The sequence below is a fragment of the Salmo salar genome, chromosome ssa11 (genome assembly GCF_905237065.1).
Source record: "Salmo salar chromosome ssa11, Ssal_v3.1, whole genome shotgun sequence".
Classification (NCBI taxonomy): Eukaryota; Metazoa; Chordata; class Actinopteri; order Salmoniformes; family Salmonidae; genus Salmo; species Salmo salar.
Window position 1 is genome coordinate 29,337,501 of NC_059452.1, and position 19,430 is coordinate 29,356,930.

The window sequence follows — 19,430 nt, forward strand, 5'->3', positions numbered from 1 at the left end:
CCTTATCACAGACTAGTGTATAATCCTGGTGTTCATTCTAGCTCGGCCTTGTTTACCTCCAGCTCTATATTAACACACCTGCTGCAACCTATTTACAACGCTCCACACTGAAAAGAAATTACTCCAAGATTATTGTTATTATTCATTTAAAAAGGAAATATATGGCTGATAATACATTTTACATTACGGAGCCGGCTTGTGTTGAGGGGAAATATAAAATGAGAAGAAAAGTAAGAGAGAGAGGGGTAGAAAAGGGAGCATAAATCGCAGGCAAAAGGTATTTGCGATTCTCTTTGAAGTACTTATTCAACAGGGTAAGCTGCATTTTCGGCAGAGCCTGATAGTGTTCTGGGTAAATACTTAAACCCCTTTAGAGAATTTCATGCAGCACAGATACGGTGCGCTGCGGAGTGGGGCTGCGGAGGCAAGGCAGCAGTGTTTATGTTACCTGCAGCCACTGCAGCCCGCAGGCTTTGTACCTAAAGACATAGGTACTGACTGGAATCTCAGTAGGGGATTGGCTGTGTGACAGAATCTACAGTAAAAACACTGTGTGTGAGAGAGTGAATAGAAAGGGATTTTTTAACCCTTTCACTGCACAGAAGGCCTCCATCACAGGCCACCCAACCTTGTGTGCACGCACACACCACACACATGCCACACACTACACACACGCTACACATACAGCCTCCCAAGGTCTAAATCCAATTCAGCTGTTGACGTGATGTTGAAGGCACTCTCCTAGGCTCTGGGGATTTATTCTGTGTCATTTTTAAACAATACCTAACAATGATTGACCACATCCTGCTTTTTCTGTTTAATTTGCTATCATTATTAGTCATAGATGTAATAGTGTGTGTGATTTTTCTCTCTGATAATTTAACAGTAAACATAATACAAGTCATTGTCTTCTGGAGAAAGGGGGGGTGATTTAGGGTGTTTTGGTTCACACAATGGGAAGAGACCGGAGCCAAGTTGCTCAGTGCTGTAGGTCTTTACTGTATATGGAATGTATGGGGCAGTCTGAGACATCATTACCCTACTTTTCATCTTAGATGAACTCCTAATATGGACACATTAAATAAGGAAGTGCTTTACTTATAGAATATCTCTCCCTTTCTTTGTGCGTTCATAAAATACAAAGATATTTGTTATTGACACCAGTTTGGGTAATTCATTTTGTATGTCTGGTGGATTGTGATGTTGACAGTGTTTCTAATGTATTGACAGACTTTGAAGTCACTTGTCTATTTTTCTTAGAAAACAAATGAGCACTTTACAGGGAGTGATCTGTCTTCTCCTCTTAGCAGCTCCTCCAATCCCCTTCCTCCGTTATTTATTTATTTAGCAGGTTGTTTTTCCTCCTAGCCGGGCCCTGATCAGCAAGATAAGTCTTCAGAGGGGGGAGATAACATCCATTAAAGTGGTAAAGAGGAATTACAGGGCAGAGCAGATTAATCACTGCTCAGCTTAATCACATTCACTGTGGCTGTGGACGGGAGGACGGGCGGGCTAGCTGCAGGGCCTAGCCTCTCCCTGCCTGCTTCTGTCACAGAAACCGAGAGGGAGAGAGAGAGCGGGGAAAGGATATATGGAGTGAGAAAGAAAGAGATTGAAGGGAGAGAGAGGAGAGAAAGAAAGAGTGAGAACGAGCAAGAAAGAGAGGGAGAGAGAGAGAGAGAGAGACAGAGCTAGAGAATGACAGACAGTGAGAGAGTTAAACAGAGATGAAAGAAAGATGTCTCCATACTCCCATACCAAAGCACACCCTCTTTCTGCTGACAATAGACATTAACGTTAACCAACACTTGACATGCAATTATTGCATCACTTTGATCCTGGTGTAATTATTTATTCTCCAACTGATCTGATGCTCGTCTCTGTGTGGGATCCAGTCCATTAACACAGACACAGAGGGGCGGTTCTGTTTTTCTTTTGTGGGAATGAAAAGCATACTGTTGGAGGAAGTGCTGCTTCACTGTAGGCTCTGGCTCTAGACAGTGTAGCAGCAGACAGGAACATTCAGTCCCACCTTTTCCCCCAGACACAGAAGGGTGGTTGTTTTGTTTTCTGCGAGTAAAAAACATATTGTAAAATTGATTAATGTTTTCCTGTAGCAAACGTGTATGTTCATCCCCAGAGATAGATTCCACTCTGATTCTTCCAGGCTCATCCCCTTGATATTTAATTTTATTATCTGTGAATAAACACCTTATTGTTGGTTGGTACACTCTTTCTGTGTCGCAGGCAGAGTAGAGGCAAGACACAGTAGTAGCAAAGTTCAAAACTGAAGTACCCCACCTACCTATTCCCCCAGTCTCACCCCTCTGCACATGTTGTGCAATTCCCCATTTTAATTCTCCAAAGTCATCAGTGGAGCTATCGTGTTCAGGCTCTTAAGTGCGTTAAGCTGCGTTGAGAACAAAGAGCAGGAGAACGGGGGAATCCTGACGGGAAGAGGAGTGTAAAATTGTCTGATTCGCTTGAAGAATCGCAAAGAAAGAGAGGAATTCTGGAGAAGATGCCGCAGATTATTTGGGACGTTTCAGGTGAGGGGGAGGAGGGAGGAGGGTGGAGACACGCGGGGGAAAGTAGAGGAAGAGATAATGGGAGGATTTAAATGGCAGTCAGAGAGAGGGAGACAGAGGAGGTAGAGATGATGGATGAATGGATGTGGGGAGAGGGAGATGGATGATGTGATGCAGGATGGGTGCTAGAGGAGGTAGAGATGATGGATGAATGGATGTGGGGAGAGGGAGATGGATGATGTGATGCAGGATGGGTGCTAGAGGAGGTAGAGATAGTGGATGGATGGATGTGGGGAGAGAGAGAGAGGGAGATGGATGATGTGATGCAGGATGGGTGCTAGAGGAGGTAGAGATAGTGGATGAATGGATGTGGGGAGAGAGAGAGAGGGAGATGGATGATGTGATGCAGGATGGGTGCTAGAGGAGGTAGAGATAGTGGATGAATGGAGGTGGGGAGAGAGAGATGGATGATGTGATGCAGGATGGGTACTAGAGGAGGTAGAGATAGTGGATGGATGGATGTGGGGAGAGAGAGAGAGAGGGAGATGGATGATGTGATGCAGAATGGGTGCTAGAGGAGGTAGAGATAGTGGATGAATGGATATGGGGAGAGAGAGAGGGAGATGGATGATGTGATGCAGGATGGGTACTAGAGGAGGTAGAGATATTGGATGGATGGATGGATGAATGGATGTGGGGAGGGAGATGGATGATGTGATGCAGGATGGGTGCTAGTGGAGGTAGAGATAGTGGATGAATGGATGTGGGGAGGGAGATGGATGATGTGATGCAGGATGGGTACTAGAGGAGGTAGAGATGATGGATGGATGGATGAATGGATGTGGGGAGAGAGAGAGAGGGAGATGGATGATGTGATGCAGGATGGGTGCTAGAGGAGGTAGAGATAGTGGATGGATGGATGAATGGATGTGGGGAGGGAGATGGATGATGTGATGCAGGATGGGTACTAGAGGAGGTAGAGATAGTGGATGGATGGATGAATGGATGTGGGGAGAGAGAGAGAGGGAGATGGATGATGTGATGCAGGATGGGTGCTAGAGGAGGTAGAGATAGTGGATGGATGGATGAATGGATGTGGGGAGGGAGATGGATGATGTGATGCAGGATGGGTACTAGAGGAGGTAGAGATAGTGGATGGATGGATGAATGGATGTGGGGAGGGAGATGGATGATGTGATGCAGGATGGGTGCTAGAGGAGGTAGAGATAGTGGATGGATGGATGAATGGATGTGGGGAGGGAGATGGATGATGTGATGCAGGATGGGTGCTAGAGGAGGTAGAGATAGTGGATGGATGGATGAATGGATGTGGGGAGGGAGATGGATGATGTGATGCAGGATGGGTGCTAGAGGAGGTAGAGATAGTGGATGGATGGATGAATGGATGTGGGGAGGGAGATGGATGATGTGATGCAGGATGGGTGCTAGAGGAGGAGAAGTGAGAGGATTAGGGGAGCTCAGTAACATGCTGGGAAGTTCCTTATTTTGTTTCTTAGTTTGTTTTCTCTTTCAGGAGGTCCTGTATGCGGTGGACAAGCCAACTGAGATAAAACATCAAGTGTGTTTGTTGGTCGATATATACCTCCACACTATACTCTCAAGATGATTATTTTGCTCTAAAAAACACAATGATACAGTACAGTCTCCCCTCCACCCCTCCAGATAGCTCACTCTAGTAGGCGGTGCTAAGTGGATGAGATGTAGGACAGTGTAATTACCGTCCTTTAGAGGGGCCCGCCTCCCTCCGTGGGGAGCGCCAGATATAGCTCTCATTAATTCCTATTTATGTGTAATGAGAGGGTCATGTACGGTGTAATAAATGTCTGTTTTATTTGGGTAAGAGCTGCCTGGAGGGCTGCATCCTCTCTCTGCTGGCTAACTACCTTATAAACACTGTTTACCCACTCAGCTCCCATCACCCTGCCTGGCTCCCTGGGTGGGGAGCAGGAGCACACACAATGAAATGAGCAGGAGTGTGTTTGTAGAGCAGGGTTGTGTGTGTAGTGGGATAAAGTCTAAAAACAGATAGTATCCTTTCCATGTTCTAACTCATATTACTCATGAATGTAAATGGTGGTTGTCTTGTTCTAGGCCACCCAGTACAGGAGACAGGGGTTCATACGGGTCAGTTAGCCTCATGTCTGTCAGAGCCTGGGGACCTTATAGAGGAGCTGTCTGTATTAGCCCTGACAGTACTCTACTACAGCCTTTACAATGGGACTGCACCCCTAGGGAACTCATACTAGTCCACTATGTATTCCTCTCTCTCTAACAGACTTAGCAGACCTGCCAGCTTCACTCCCAGGATAAAGACATGAGTGGGATCTGACAGGTCTTTCACACAGTAATGTAGCCCTACCTCAGGCCTTTCTGTTCATACAGTCACATACCTCTCTAGCCAGAGCAGTGATGGACCTCAGGCCTTTCTGTTCATACAGTCACATACCTCTCTAGCCAGAGCTGTGATGGACCTCAGGCCTTTCTGTTCATACAGTCACATACCTCTCTAGCCAGAGCAGTGATGGACCTCAGGCCTTTCTGTTCATACAGTCACATACCTCTCTAGCCAGAGCAGTGATGGACCTCAGGCCTTTCTGTTCATACAGTCACATACCTCTCTAGCCAGAGCTGTGATGGACCTCAGGCCTTTCTGTTCATACAGTCACATACCTCTCTAGCCAGAGCAGTGATGGACCTCAGGCCTTTCTGTTCATACAGTCACATACCTCTCTAGCCAGAGCAGTGATGGACCTCAGGCCTTTCTGTTCATACAGTCACATACCTCTCTAGCCAGAGCAGTGATGGACCTCAGGCCTTTCTGTTCATACAGTCACATACCTCTCTAGCCAGAGCAGTGATGGACCTCAGGCCTTTCTGTTCATACAGTCACATACCTCTCTAGCCAGAGCTGTGATGGACCTCAGGTCTTTCTGTTCATACAGTCACATACCTCTCTAGCCAGAGCTGTGATGGACCTCAGGCCTTTCTGTTCATACAGTCACATACCTCTCTAGCCAGAGCTGTGATGGACCTCAGGTCTTTCTGTTCATACAGTCACATACCTCTCTAGCCAGAGCTGTGATGGACCTCAGGCCTTTCTGTTCATACAGTCACATACCTCTCTAGCCAGAGCTGTGATGGACCTCAGGTCTTTCTGTTCATACAGTCACATACCTCTCTAGCCAGAGCTGTGATGGACCTCAGGCCTTTCTGTTCATACAGTCACATACCTCTCTAGCCAGAGCAGTGATGGACCTCAGGCCTTTCTGTTCATACAGTCACATACCTCTCTAGCCAGAGCTGTGATGGACCTCAGGTCTTTCTGTTCATACAGTCACATACCTCTCTAGCCAGAGCAGTGATGGACCTCAGGCCTTTCTGTTCATACAGTCACATACCTCTCTAGCCAGAGCAGTGATGGACCTCAGGCCTTTCTGTTCATACAGTCACATACCTCTCTAGCCAGAGCAGTGATGGACCTCAGGCCTTTCTGTTCATACAGTCACATACCTCTCTAGCCAGAGCAGTGATGGACCTCAGGCCTTTCTGTTCATACAGTCACATACCTCTCTAGCCAGAGCAGTGATGGACCTCAGGCCTTTCTGTTCATTCAGTCACATACCTCTCTAGCCAGAGCTGTGATGGACCTCAGGCCTTTCTGTTCATACAGTCACATACCTTTCTAGCCAGAGCTGTGATGGACCTCAGGCCTTTCTGTTCATACAGTCACATACCTCTCTAGCCAGAGCTGTGATGGACCTCAGGCCTTTCTGTTCATACAGTCACATGCCTCTCTAGCCAGAGCAGTGATGGACCTCAGGCCTTTCTGTTCATACAGTCACATACCTCTCTAGCCAGAGCTGTGATGGACCTCAGGCCTTTCTGTTCATATAGTCACATACCTCTCTAGCCAGAGCTGGGGTTGACTGATGGGTCTGAGGTCTGTGTTCTTTCAATGGAACAGTTAAATCACAGCATTTTCAGCCCTACTCTAATGTTAACTCTAGTCAATCAGAGCTTACCTCCTATAAATGGCCCAGTTCTGTCCCTATAGACATGCTAAACCACCTTCTCCTGTGCTAGCGATGCTGCAGGAGATTTATGGAAATCCCCATTATTGGTTTAGCATTTTTTAGGAAATGAAGTGTGGAGCATTGTAACTTTCTGGGAGAGATCCTGGCTTTCCCCCAGTCAGCAAAAATATTTTATTGGCAAGAGAGAGGTGCTCATCCGAATCTGCTATCTACAACAATCTGTGATCAACTTTTAGGTGGAGGGAGGGAGCAGTCTAGTAGCATGCTCATGTGAGCAAGTGCCATGTGTCTTCCATCTCTGTCAAGCTCCATCTTTTCTGTCCTAAATTAGTCCTTACACCTCAGATGCTTTGTTATGGTGGACAGTGATTCATTTTGTCTAGGTCAGGAAGGCTGGGGTAGTAGTCTGTGTAGAATGTGTGTGTCCTTACCAGTCCCCTGATGTGGAGGCAAATCTGTGTGTGTGTGGTAGCCATCTGCAGAGCTCATTTAGATGGGGGTATGTGGTTTAACCATTAAATTCAACTGGATCCGCTCTCATGCTGACCTGTGCGACGGTTAGAGACGTGCGAGTAGGGTTTTTGTGTGATGTTTGTGGGGCTGAATTGGACTGTTGGATTGCGACCCTCAAACAGATTTGCTTTTTCTTTGCCAACAAAAGAGACGACCACAAAAGCCAATCGGGTTCTGCCTCATTTGGCCCTGTGCAAAGCATATGTCCATCCGTCCGTCCTCCCTGCATTCTGCCCTTAAAGATGGACTGTAGCTCTGCCTTACATAGACGCCCTGCCCTTGCTAGTGCATGACAATGCCTTCAAACACACTCACTTGTTGAGGGCTACTCCTTCTATGGTGTCTCTTTACAACCCCCCCTTGTCTGCTCAAATGTGCTTCTCTGATGTTTCAGACACATTTTTCTAATGTTTTACACTTCATATAATCCGGTGTGTATAGGGAAGCCCAGTTTGGGGGTGACAATTGATGGCATCCACGACCCTTAGGGGGTCAATCTGGGGGAAAGGGCAACCTTTCAATCACCACGGAGATCACAAGTACCACACACACACACACACACACACACACACACACACACACACACACACACACACACACACACACACACACACACACACCAACTCATCTCTAGGGGCCTGAATAGACATAAGACCTCCTCCTACCCCTTCTCTGTAAGAGGCCTAGTGTTTTTCCAGCCCCCCACCCCTCAGCCTGTTCACTCCAATGCCTGCTCAGCTTTAGTGATGTCAACAGTCAGGGGCCTTCAAAGTGGAAAGGAGCCTGACAGTGATGAGACCAAGTCAACCCATGACACTAATTCACCCCAACCATCCCACTCAGTCCCCATGCAGAAGGTTTAGCTATCTTCCCACCAGTCCTCGTGGAAATTTGGCAAATCAAATTTCAGCCAGGTCTCTATATGGTGCATCTCTAATGTCATGATATGCAGGAATAGGTAAGAACAGCACTTTTATTACTGGAAGTTGTGTGATGTCACAGGAAAGTGAAAGTGGCTCGAGCTTATTTCCTAGACTAATATAATGTTTCCAGCCGTGTGACTGTTACCCCCAGAGCAACGTAACCTGGGAAGCCAGAGCGAGACACACACACACACACACACACACACACACACACACACACACACACACACACACACACACACACACACACACACACACACACACACACACACACACACACACAGCATGATCACAGTTCCCTGGTTGTCCGTATCACCCAGCAGAAGCTATCAATTACCTGAAGCAAGGTGCCTGATGCCTTTTTCCTCCGACCAGTTGTGGAAGTCATATTGGTTTCATGTATTAGCAAACTCCCACTCCCTGGGCCTATGAAATAAGATGTCGGGGCAGGAGCAACTGGAGCAGCCACTAAGTGTCAGAAGAGTTGGAGAATAGGCCTGAAATCTACCCTGAGCTAGAGTGATAGCGTCAGACCAAAAGGGGAGATGGAGTGATTGAGAGTAGAGCTGGATGAAGAGAGAGATGGGGAGAGAGAGAGAGACAGAGTGAGAGAGAGCAGGGTTAAGACTGGCTGGTTCAGATATCTGTGTGGATGTTTGAGGTTGGCCATCTTGGTCAGCGTGACATGAGCTCCTCCATGTAGCTGGTTGTGTAAGAGAGGCCCCAGCAGTCGTAAACAGAAGGATGGATTACTGGGCTGGGCTAGGCCTCCATTATGGGCAGCCTGTAGTTGGCACAGAGAGTCTGACGAGGAGGCCTGTACATGGCTGGGACTGGTAAATGTGACTGTGCCAGGGAGTTGGGGGAAAACTGGAAGAGGTAGAGGTGTAGCTGCCAGTCAGACAGACAGAGGTGGGCAGAGCAGTAAGGTATATGCTGTCCCTATCTCTAACCACTGATACAGGGTCAGATATGTCTTTACTCCGTAATGGATAAGGATAGAATTGAGGGTAGGGTAATCTGATCTTAGATCTGTGTGTAACTTTTAACTACAGTGTGGGGAGAAGAGTGTGAGTCATAGCCTGGTCCAAAAGAGGGAGTAGAGCCAGATATAATCCAACATGCCTGCAACTGCTGATCTGAAGTCAGGCAGTAAGACTTTTCATGGGGTGTTAACAATTTGAAAGATACTCTAGGGTCAGTCTGAATGCACTACAGTATTTATGGTATGTGAACCACTCTGGAGCTTATTTTCCTATCACTTCCTACTTCCTCTCCAGTAATATACTTTCTGTAAGTTACACTGTGACCAAACCAGTCACTTTTGGACTGGTAGTGAAGCATAGCACCATAATAATACAGTCCCGTCTACCCTCGCTTTTATTTTGTTCCCAGTCGTTCTATATGGAAACACAAATGGGGGTATTTGAGATCAGATGTTAGATAGTTGTTTGTTAGTTGTGCGTGTCACCAGGTGACATGGAGAGGATCTGTGTCTGTACTACGTACTCTCACTACTGGTGTCCCCCAGGGCTCGGTTCTAGGCCCTCTTCTGTCCATACACCATGTCACTCGGCGCCGTCATATCCTCACATGGTCTCTCCTATCATTGCTATGCGGATAACACTCAACTACTTTTCACTTTCCCCCCCTTCTGACACCCAGGTGGCGACACTCATCTCTGCGTGCCTAGCAGATATCTCAACTTGGATGACTGCCCACCACCTCAAGCTCAACCTCGACAAGACTGAGCTGCTCTTCCTCCCGGGGAAGGCCTGCCCGCTCAAAGACCTCTCCATCCCGGTTGACAACTCCACAGTGTCACCCTCCCAGAGTGGAAAGAATCTTGGCGTTACCCTAGACAACACCCAGTCGTTCTCTGCAAACATCAAAGCAGTGACTTGCTCCTGCAGGTTCATGCTCTACAACATCCGTAGAGTTCGACCCTACCTCACACAGGTCCTAATCCAGGGTCTTGTCCTGTCCCGTCTGGACTACTGCAACTCGCTGTTGGCTGGGCTCACTGCTTGTACCATCAAACCCCTGCAACTTATCCAGAACGCTGCAGCCTGCCTGGTTTTCAACCTTCCCAAGTTCTCTCATGTCACCACGCTCCTTTGCACACTCCACTGGCTTCCAGTTGAAGCTCACATCCAATACAAGACCATGGTACATGCCTACAGAACAGCAAGAGGAACTGCCCATCCCTACCTTCAGGCTATGCTCAAACCTTACATCCCAACCCGAACACTCCGTTCAGCTACCTCTGGTCTCTTGGCACTCCCGCTCAGCCCAGTCCAATCTCTCCTCTGTCCTGGCACCAATGGTGGAACCCCCCCCCCCCCCCCCCTCTCTGGATAAGCGTCTGCTAAATTACTAAAATGTAAAATGTGTCAGTGAGAAGCCGCGGACTGCCCTGGGGTTTGGTCTTTAGAAGTTGTTCTCAGTCTATGTTTGTGTTTCGTTTACCTAAACTAGGAAATCTGGAGGCCTTTCTTTAGATTAAATGCACAATGTTGGAACTGGTGGACAAGAGTATAGCTGGATCTGGGTGTGGCAGCTATAGGTTCCCCTCTGCCCTTTCTCTCCCCCTTGGTCCCAACCCCGGGTCACGGGGACATCTCTGGGCAGCATCAGGAAGCTGAGGACGGGTGCTGTCATCTGGATGTAAACAGAGGGGGAGGAGAGGGCCACCCGGTGCTAACAGATGAGGCTGAGATGATAAAGGTGTGGGATGTGGGTGTAGAGCAGGCTGGGTAGGTGGGGCTGTGGATGTAGGGCAGGCTGGGCTGGGTAGGTGTGGCATGTGGGTGTAGGGCAGGCTGGGCTGGGTAGGTGAGGCTGTGGGTGTAGGGCAGGCTGGGCTGGGTAGGTGGGGCTGTGGTTGTAGAGCAGGCTGGGCTGGGTAGGTGGGGCTGTGGGTGTAGGGCAGGCTGGGCTGGTTAGGTGGGGCTGTGGGTGTAGGGCAGGCTGGGCTGGGTAGGTGTGGGATGTGGGTGTAGGGCAGGCTGGGCTGGGCTGGGTAGGTGGGGCTGTGGGTGTAGGGCAGGCTGGGCTGGGTAGGTGTGGGATGTGGGTGTAGGGCAGGCTGGGCTGGGCTGGGTAGGTGGGGCTGTGGATGTAGGGCAGGCTGGGCTGGGTAGGTGTGGGATGTGGGTGTAGGGCATGCTGGGCTGGGTAGGTGGGGCTGTGGGTGTAGGGCAGGCTGGGCTGGGTAGGTGGGGCTGTGGGTGTAAGGCAGGCTGGGCTGGGTAGGTGGGGCTGTGGATGTGGGGCAGGCTGGGCTGGGTAGGTGTGAGCTGTGGGTGTAGGGCAGGCTGGGCTGGGTAGGTGGGGCTGTGGGTGGAGGGCAGGCTGGGCTGGGTAGGTGGGGCTGTGGGTGTAGGGCAGGCTGGGCTGGGTAGGTGGGGTTGTAGGGCAGGCTGGGCTGGGTAGGTGTGGGTGTAGGGCAGGTGGGGCTGTGGGAGTAGGGCAGGCTGGGCTGGGTAGGTGTGGGGCTGTGGGTGTAGTGCAGGCTGGGCTGGGTAGGTGTGGGTGTAGGGCAGGTGGGGCTGTGGGAGTAGGCCAGGCTGGGCTGGGTAGGTGTGGGTGTAGGGCAGGTGGGGCTGTGGGTGTAGAGCAGGCTGGGCTGGGTAGGTGTTGGGCTGTGGGTGTAGTGCAGGCTGGGCTGGGTAGGTGTGGGTGTAGGGCAGGTGGGGCTGTGGGAGTAGGCCAGGCTGGGCTGGGTAGGTGTGGGTGTAGGGCAGGTGGGGCTGTGGGTGTAGAGCAGGCTGGGCTGGGTAGGTGTTGGGCTGTGGGTGTAGTGCAGGCTGGGCTGGGTAGGTGTGGGTGTAGGGCAGGTGGGGCTGTGGGAGTAGGCCAGGCTGGGCTGGGTAGGTGTGGGGCTGTGGGAGTAGGCCAGGCTGGGCTGGGTAGGTGTGGGGCTGTGGGTGTAGTGCAGGCTGGGCTGGGTCGGTCTGGGTAGGTGTGGGTCTGGGGGGTGGTAAGGAGCTTGCTCTGGCCCAGTGCAGTAAACAAGCAGTAGAGTCTCTAAAGGGCCTGGGGATCAGCCTGGGGCTAAACCTGAAGGCGTCACTCATCACCGGTCAGTCAGACCCTCCTGAACACAGCACAACAAACACACGTAGAGAGACACACACACACACACACACACACACACACACACACACACACACACACACACACACACACACACACACACACACACACACACACACACACACACACACACACCTCTCTCGGGAGCCTGTTGCCATTGTGTTTACTAAGAATTAACAGGAGAGGTGAGCATGAGTTCAGGCCTGCCATCAGTGTGAGGGTCCTGTTGTGGGTCTTCTCCTGCTCCTTTGGTGGCTTCTGTCATCATCCATGCTGGGGCAGAGGGGGGACAGAGGGGCTCTTCCCCTCTCCTCTGAACCCCTGACCCTTCACACCTCCAGGGTGAAGAGACACACATATAGAGTCAGCATTTAGTGGGGTTAAAGCAGGTTAAATAGGTTTCAGTTCAGTTATGGTTCAGTTTTACTCAGCAGTGCTGAATCACACAGCAGACAAACATGATTTAGGAGTACTGTAAAGGAAAGCAATCCATAGAGATGGTGAGAACTCATTTCAGAGACGTTGATACACACGGAATGCACTTTCTCATAGTTTCTCAAGCTGTCAATCATATGAAGAATAGTGCTTGATGCAAGTTGACGGCTACAGTACAGTTTCCATAGGGACCAGACCTATAGCCAGCCACCATTCTCTCCTCTGGTCAGGTGATTTACCTGACGTCTCATTCTCCTCAGGTGCAATCGGTCGCATGTCGTTGGCTCGCCGCCCGTGTCATCAAATGTTTTGACACCTGTCCCGTCAGTGTAGGGGGAAGTGAGGGTGATTTGAACATCTCTGAATCCTGCTCTGCTCCCTTCTCAAGAACCCACAATCAAACCTGTCCTCACACCAATGATGACAGACAGGTGGATTGTCAGAAACTGATTAAAAAGGCTGGGAAAAATGAGTCTCCCTTGCATTGTGGGTTTTGAAAGAGAGGAGGGGGAGAATGGAGAGGAGATAGAGAGAGCTGTGTAATAGGAGGAAATGAAAGTGTGTGACTGGTGGATGTGACAGGAAGAGACTGCTCTTAACAAGCAGTCAGAGTCAGTCAGAGTAACAGATCCATCACACCTCCCTCTGAGGGGATAGACGGAGGGAAAGAAACAGAGGGAGAGAGAGATGGAGGGGAGAGAGAGAGCAAGGGTGGGATAGAGAGCGAGAGACGACGGGAGAGAGAGAGATGGAAAGAGAGACGGAGCTGGAGGGAGAGAGAAAAAGGCAGGAGGAGAGAAAAAGACTGAAGGGAAAGAGGGATTTGAGCGGCACTGACAGAACTGCATTTAATTTGGGCGGCCAGATCCCTTTTCATTTCACTTCCTCTGAAGCAGCTTAGAGAAGAGGAGGAGAGGAGAAGACAGCAGAGGAGGAGAGAAAACAGAGGAGAGGAACAGAGAGAGGAATGCGAGAGGAGAGGTTACCAGTATGTTCCAGATTAACGTTGATGCACCACGTCACACTCTAAGCCGCCCTGTAATTCATGTTCAACAGGGGATACTCACACATTACACACCAGTGGTATATGTGATTAATTGACTCACTCTCTAATATTTGGGGTAATTTGCCATCCTCTGATGTGAAACTGCCAACCAGAATAAAAAACCGTTTGATACCAAAAATATTATTTACTAATGTCACTACACAAGTGAGGTCTGCCAAACAAAAACCTGATCAAAAGGCGTTTAAATGTAATGTATGTACAGGAAATGAATATTCAAATAGTCTGTGGCAACTGTGTTCAATTTGGAGTTTGTGACATCAACTATGAGTCTATTGCTGCATTATAGACACTATTCCCTGCATTATAGACGCTATTCCATGCATTATAGACGCTATTACCTGCATTATAGACGCTATTCCATGCATTATAGACTAGAGGTCAACCGATTAATCGGAATGGTTGATTAATTACGGCCGATTACAAGTTTTCATAACAATTGGAAATCGGTATTTTTGGACACCGATTTGGCCGATTTCCTTTTTTAATAAAAAAAATATTTTAAAAAATAATGTTTTTACACCTTTATTTAACTAGGCAAGTCAGTTAAGAACACATTCTTATTTTCAATGATGGCCTGGGAACGGTGGGTTAACTGCCTTGTTCAGGGGCAGAACGACAGATTTTTACCTTTTCAGCTCGGGGATTCAATCTTACGGTTAACTAGTCCAACGCTCTAACCACCTGCTTTACATTGCACTCCACGAGGAGCCTGCCTGTTACGCGAATGCAGTAAGAAGCTAGGGTAAGTTGCTAGGTAGCATTAAACTTATCTTATAAAAAACAATCAATCAATCATAATCACTAGTTAACTACACATGGTTGATGATATTACTAGTTTATCTTGCCTGTCCTGCGTTGCATATAATCGCTTAGGTACACATTGCTCCAACGTGTACCTAACCATAAACATCAATGCCTTTCTTAAAATCAATACACAAGTATATATTTTTAAACCTGCATATTTAGTTAATATTGCCTGCTAACATGAATTTCTTTTAACTAGGGAAAATGTGTCACTTCTCTTGCAACAAAGTCAGGGTATATGCAGCAGCTCGTTGCGAACTGTGAAGACAAAAGCGCCTTTGCGAAAAAAGCACAATCATTGCACGACTGTACCTAACCATAAACATCAATGCCTTTCTTAAAATCAATACACAGAAGTATATATTTTTGAACCTGCATATTTAGCTAAAAGAAATCCAGGTTAGCAGGCAATATTAACCAGGTGAAATTGTGTCACTTCTCTTGCATTCATTGCATGCAGAGTCAGGGTATATGCAACAGTTTGGGCCGCCTGGCTCGTTGCGAACTAATTTGCCAGAATTATACGTAATTATGACATGACATTGAAGGTTGTGCAATGTAACAGGAATATTTAGACTTAGGGATGCCACCCGTTAGATAAAATACAGAACGGTTCCGTATTTCACTGAAAGGAAAAACGTTTTGTTTTCGAGATGATAGTTTCTGGATTCGACCATATAAATGACCTAAGGCTCGTATTTCTGTGTGTTTATTATATTATAATTAAGTCTATGATTTGATAGAGCAGTGTGACTGAGCGGTGGTAGGCAGCAGCAGGCTCGTAAGCATTCATTCAAACAGCACTTTTGTGCGTTTTGCCAGCAGCTCTTCGCTGTGCTTCAAGCATTGTGCTGTTTATGACTTCAAGCCTATCAACTCCCAAGATTAGGCTGGTGTAACCGATGTGAAATGGCTAGCTAGTTAGCGGGTGTGCGCTAATAGCGTTTCAAACGTCACTCGCTCTGAGACTTGGAGTAGTTGTTCCCCTTGCTCTGCATGGGTAACGCTGCTTCGAGGTTGGCTGTTGTCGATGTGTTCCTGGTTCGAGCCCAGGTAGGAGCGAGGAGAGGGACGGAAACTATACTGTTACACTGGAAATACTAAAGTGCCTATAAGAACATCCAATAGTCAAAGGTATATGAAATACAAATCGTATAGAGAGAAATAGTCCTATAATTTCTATAATAACTACAACCTAATACTTCTTACCTGGGAATATTGAAGACTCATGTTAAAAGGAACCACCAGCGTTCATATGTTCTCATGTTCTGAGCAAGGAACTTAAACGTTAGCTTTCTTACATGGCACATATTGCACTTTTACTTTCTTCTCCAACACTTTGTTTTTGCATTATTTAAACCAAATTGAACATGTTTCATTATGTATTTGAGGTTAAATTGATTTTATTGATGTATTATATTAAGTTAAAATAAGTGTTCATTCAGTATTGTTGTAATTGTCATTATTACAAATACATTTTAAAAATCAGGCAGATTAATTGGTATCGGCTTTTTTGGGTCCTCCAATAATCGGTATCGGCATCGGCGTTGAAAAATCATAATCGGTCGACTTCTATTATAGACTCTATTCCCTGCATTATAGACGCTATTACCTGCATTATAGACGCTATTCCATGCATTATAGACACTATTTCCTGCATTATAGACACTATTTCCTGCATTATAGACTCTATTTCCTGCATTATAGACTCTATTCCATGCATTATAGACTCTATTCCATGCATTATAGACTCTATTCCATGCATTATAGACTCTATTCCATGCATTATAGACTATTCCTTGCAATGTTATACTCTATTCCATGCATTATAGACTCTATTCCATGCATTATAGACTCTATTCCATGCATTATAGACTATTCCATGCATTATAGATGCTATTCCATGCATTATAGATGCTATTCCCTGCATTATAGATGCTATTCCCTGCATTATAGACGCTATTCCCTGCATTATAGACTCTATTCCCTGCATTATAGACGCTATTCCCTGCATTATAGACTCTATTCCATGCATTATAGACTCTATTCTCGCATTATAGACTCTCTTCCCTGCATTATAGACACTATTCCCTGCATTATTGACGCTATTCCATGCAATATAGATGCTATTCCCTGCATTATAGACGCTATTACCTGCATTATAGACTATTCCATGCATTTTAGACTCTATTCCATACATTATAGACTATTCCATGCATTATAGACGCTATTCTCTGCATTATAGACACTATTCCCTGCATTATAGACACTATTCCCTGCATTATAGATGCAATTCCCTGCAATATAGATGCTATTCCCTGCATTATAGACTCTATTACCTGCATTATAGACTATTCCATGCATTTTATACTCTATTCCATGCATTATAGACTCTATTCCATGCATTATATACTCTATTCCATGCATTATAGACTATTCCATGCATTATAGACGCTATTCCCTGCATTATAGACGCTATTCCTTGCATTATAGACGCTATTCCCTGCATTAGACGCTATTACCTGCATTATAGACGCTATTACCTGCATTATAGACGCTATTACCTGCATTATAGACGCTATTACCTGCATTATAGACTATTCCATGCATTTTAGACTCTATTCCATGCATTATAGACACTATTCCCTGCATTATATACGCTATTCCCTGCATTATATATGCTATTCCCTGTATTATAGATGCTATTCCCTGCATTATAGACTCTATTCCATACATTATAGACTATTCCTTGCATTATAGACTCTATTCCATACATTATAGACTATTCCATACATTATAGACTATTCCATGCATTTTAGACTCTATTCCCTGCATTATAGATTCTATTCCATACATTATAGACTATTCCATGCATTTTAGACTCTATTCCCTGCATAATATACTCTATTCCCTGCATTATAGACTCTCTTCCCTGCATTATAGACTCTATTCCCTGCATTATAGGCACTATTCCCTGCATTATAGGCACTATTCCCTGCATTATAGGCACTATTCCCTGCATTATAGGCACTATTCCCTGCATTATAGGCACTATTCCCTGCATTATAGACACTATTCCTGCATTATAGGCACTATTCCCTGCATTATAGCCCTGGGCAGAAATTGCAAAAATGTACTGTTATATCCACAAAACATGTCTGTGTCTGTCTGTAAGTATTTCATGTTTGTCTGGGATCTCTAAGAAAGATCAGCAAAACATCAGGAATTATCACAAGGCAATACTTATTTATGAGTTTCTATGTAAAAAGAAACGTTCTAATGAGTGTGGCTTGTGATCGTTGTAGAGCAAAACAGACAGCACGTCCGTCTTCGTGAGAGTCTAAGCTTTGATGCCATGATGAGGTCATAATAGTCTGTAGCTCAAACTGTTCGGACTTTAGAGACGTTTTCGTGAGAACAACCGGTTTCTGAATGTTTTCTCGCCGACGCAAGAGGCTGCTATGGGTGTATCCAGGACAAATAGACGCATCAAATGACATGTCCAGGAAATGTGTAGCTCGAACAGGCGCGTCAGGAAGTGTTCAGAACCACACAAATTCCGCCTGCGCCAAATTAGGCCTGATTAGTCTGAGATATGGTTTTCTTTGGATTCATAGACAAAATCGAGATATGGAACCATGTCATTTTAATACATCATTTCCTGTTTACTTCCTATCTTTCAGACGCAACTCTTACTGGCAGCGGTAGAGGAAGAGGGACAACCGGAGGAGGGCAGGAGAGAGATGGCAGAGACCCTGCTAACTGCCCTGACAGACAGACAGCAGCACAGACAGACATGGAGAGACAGGTAAGCAAATAACCAACAACAACAGTAAACAACAACAACAGTAAACAACAACAACAGTAAACAGAAACTCACACACAACAATGTTGAAATGTGAAAACAAGCACACGTGTCTGGATGGCACATGTTCCAGAATCACACCCTGTTACACTTTGAATTGTGTGAAAAGAAACCTAAAGGAATCAGTATTGTTGAAATTTCAGTAGGAATGGAGGTGATGTGAAGTGAATTCCTCAGATAGTCTGCAGGTCTGACGTGGGGGTTGGAGGTTTGTAGTGAGGGAGCCTTGGACCTAGCAGCTATCAGGGTGACATGTGTGTCTTGGATTGGATCGCCCAGTAACTTCCTTCCCCTAGATGAGGCCCGGTCAATGGATTAGAACAGAGACAGAGCCCATTCATTCAGATTAAGCAAGGCCTCACACTCACAACCATGTTGTTTTAGCTGTTCCATCTCTCCCTCCACTCTGGTAGCTGTTCTATCTCTGTCCTCCCCCCCCCCCCCACCCCCACACACACACAATACATATTATACATACATATTATTACATATACACCCATAACACCCTCCCACACAAAACATAATATGTTTGTTTTATCTGTTCCATCTCTCTCCACTCTGGTAGTGGTAACCCCCCCCATTGCTTTGGTGCCCTTGTCTCAGAAAGACACACACTTAGCCACACACGCAGGCATGCATACACAGGAATGCACACACACATCTGTGCTCTCGCACACACACACACACACATTTTTTTACATTTACATTTTAGTCATTTAGCAGACGCTCTTATCCAGAGCGACTTACAGTAGTGAATGCATACATTTCATACATATTTTTTTTCTGTGCTGGCCCCCCGTGGGAATCGAACCCACAACCCTGGCGTTGCAAACACCATGCTCTACCAACTGAGCTACAGGGAAGGCCACACACACACGCACACGCACGCGCACGCACACGCACACACACGCACGCAAAAACGCATATTTTGCCCAGTGGGTTAAATAATGACGGAAAACCAATGGTCCAAACCTCATTTCTCTATCAGAACCTTGTAGGACGGACAGAATTAGTGTGACTAAATCAATGGTCCAAACCTCATCTCTCTGTCAGAACCTTGTAGGATGGACAGAATTAGTGTGACTAAATCAATGGTCCAAACCTCATCTCTCTATCAGAACCTTGTAGGACGGACGGAATTAG

General features: G+C 46.6%; 1 protein-coding gene across 2 annotated transcripts in view; it reads left to right on the forward strand.

Moving 5' to 3' along the window:
- Nucleotides 1-19,430, forward strand: part of LOC106587580 (alpha-ketoglutarate-dependent dioxygenase FTO) — a 162,446-nt gene that overhangs the window by 44,326 nt on the left and 98,690 nt on the right. For both annotated transcript variants that reach the window (XM_045689310.1, XM_045689311.1), the window contains exon 8: nucleotides 18,106-18,230. In XM_045689310.1, the coding sequence (XP_045545266.1) occupies nucleotides 18,106-18,230 (125 nt within the window). The remainder of the gene's footprint in view (nucleotides 1-18,105; nucleotides 18,231-19,430) is intronic.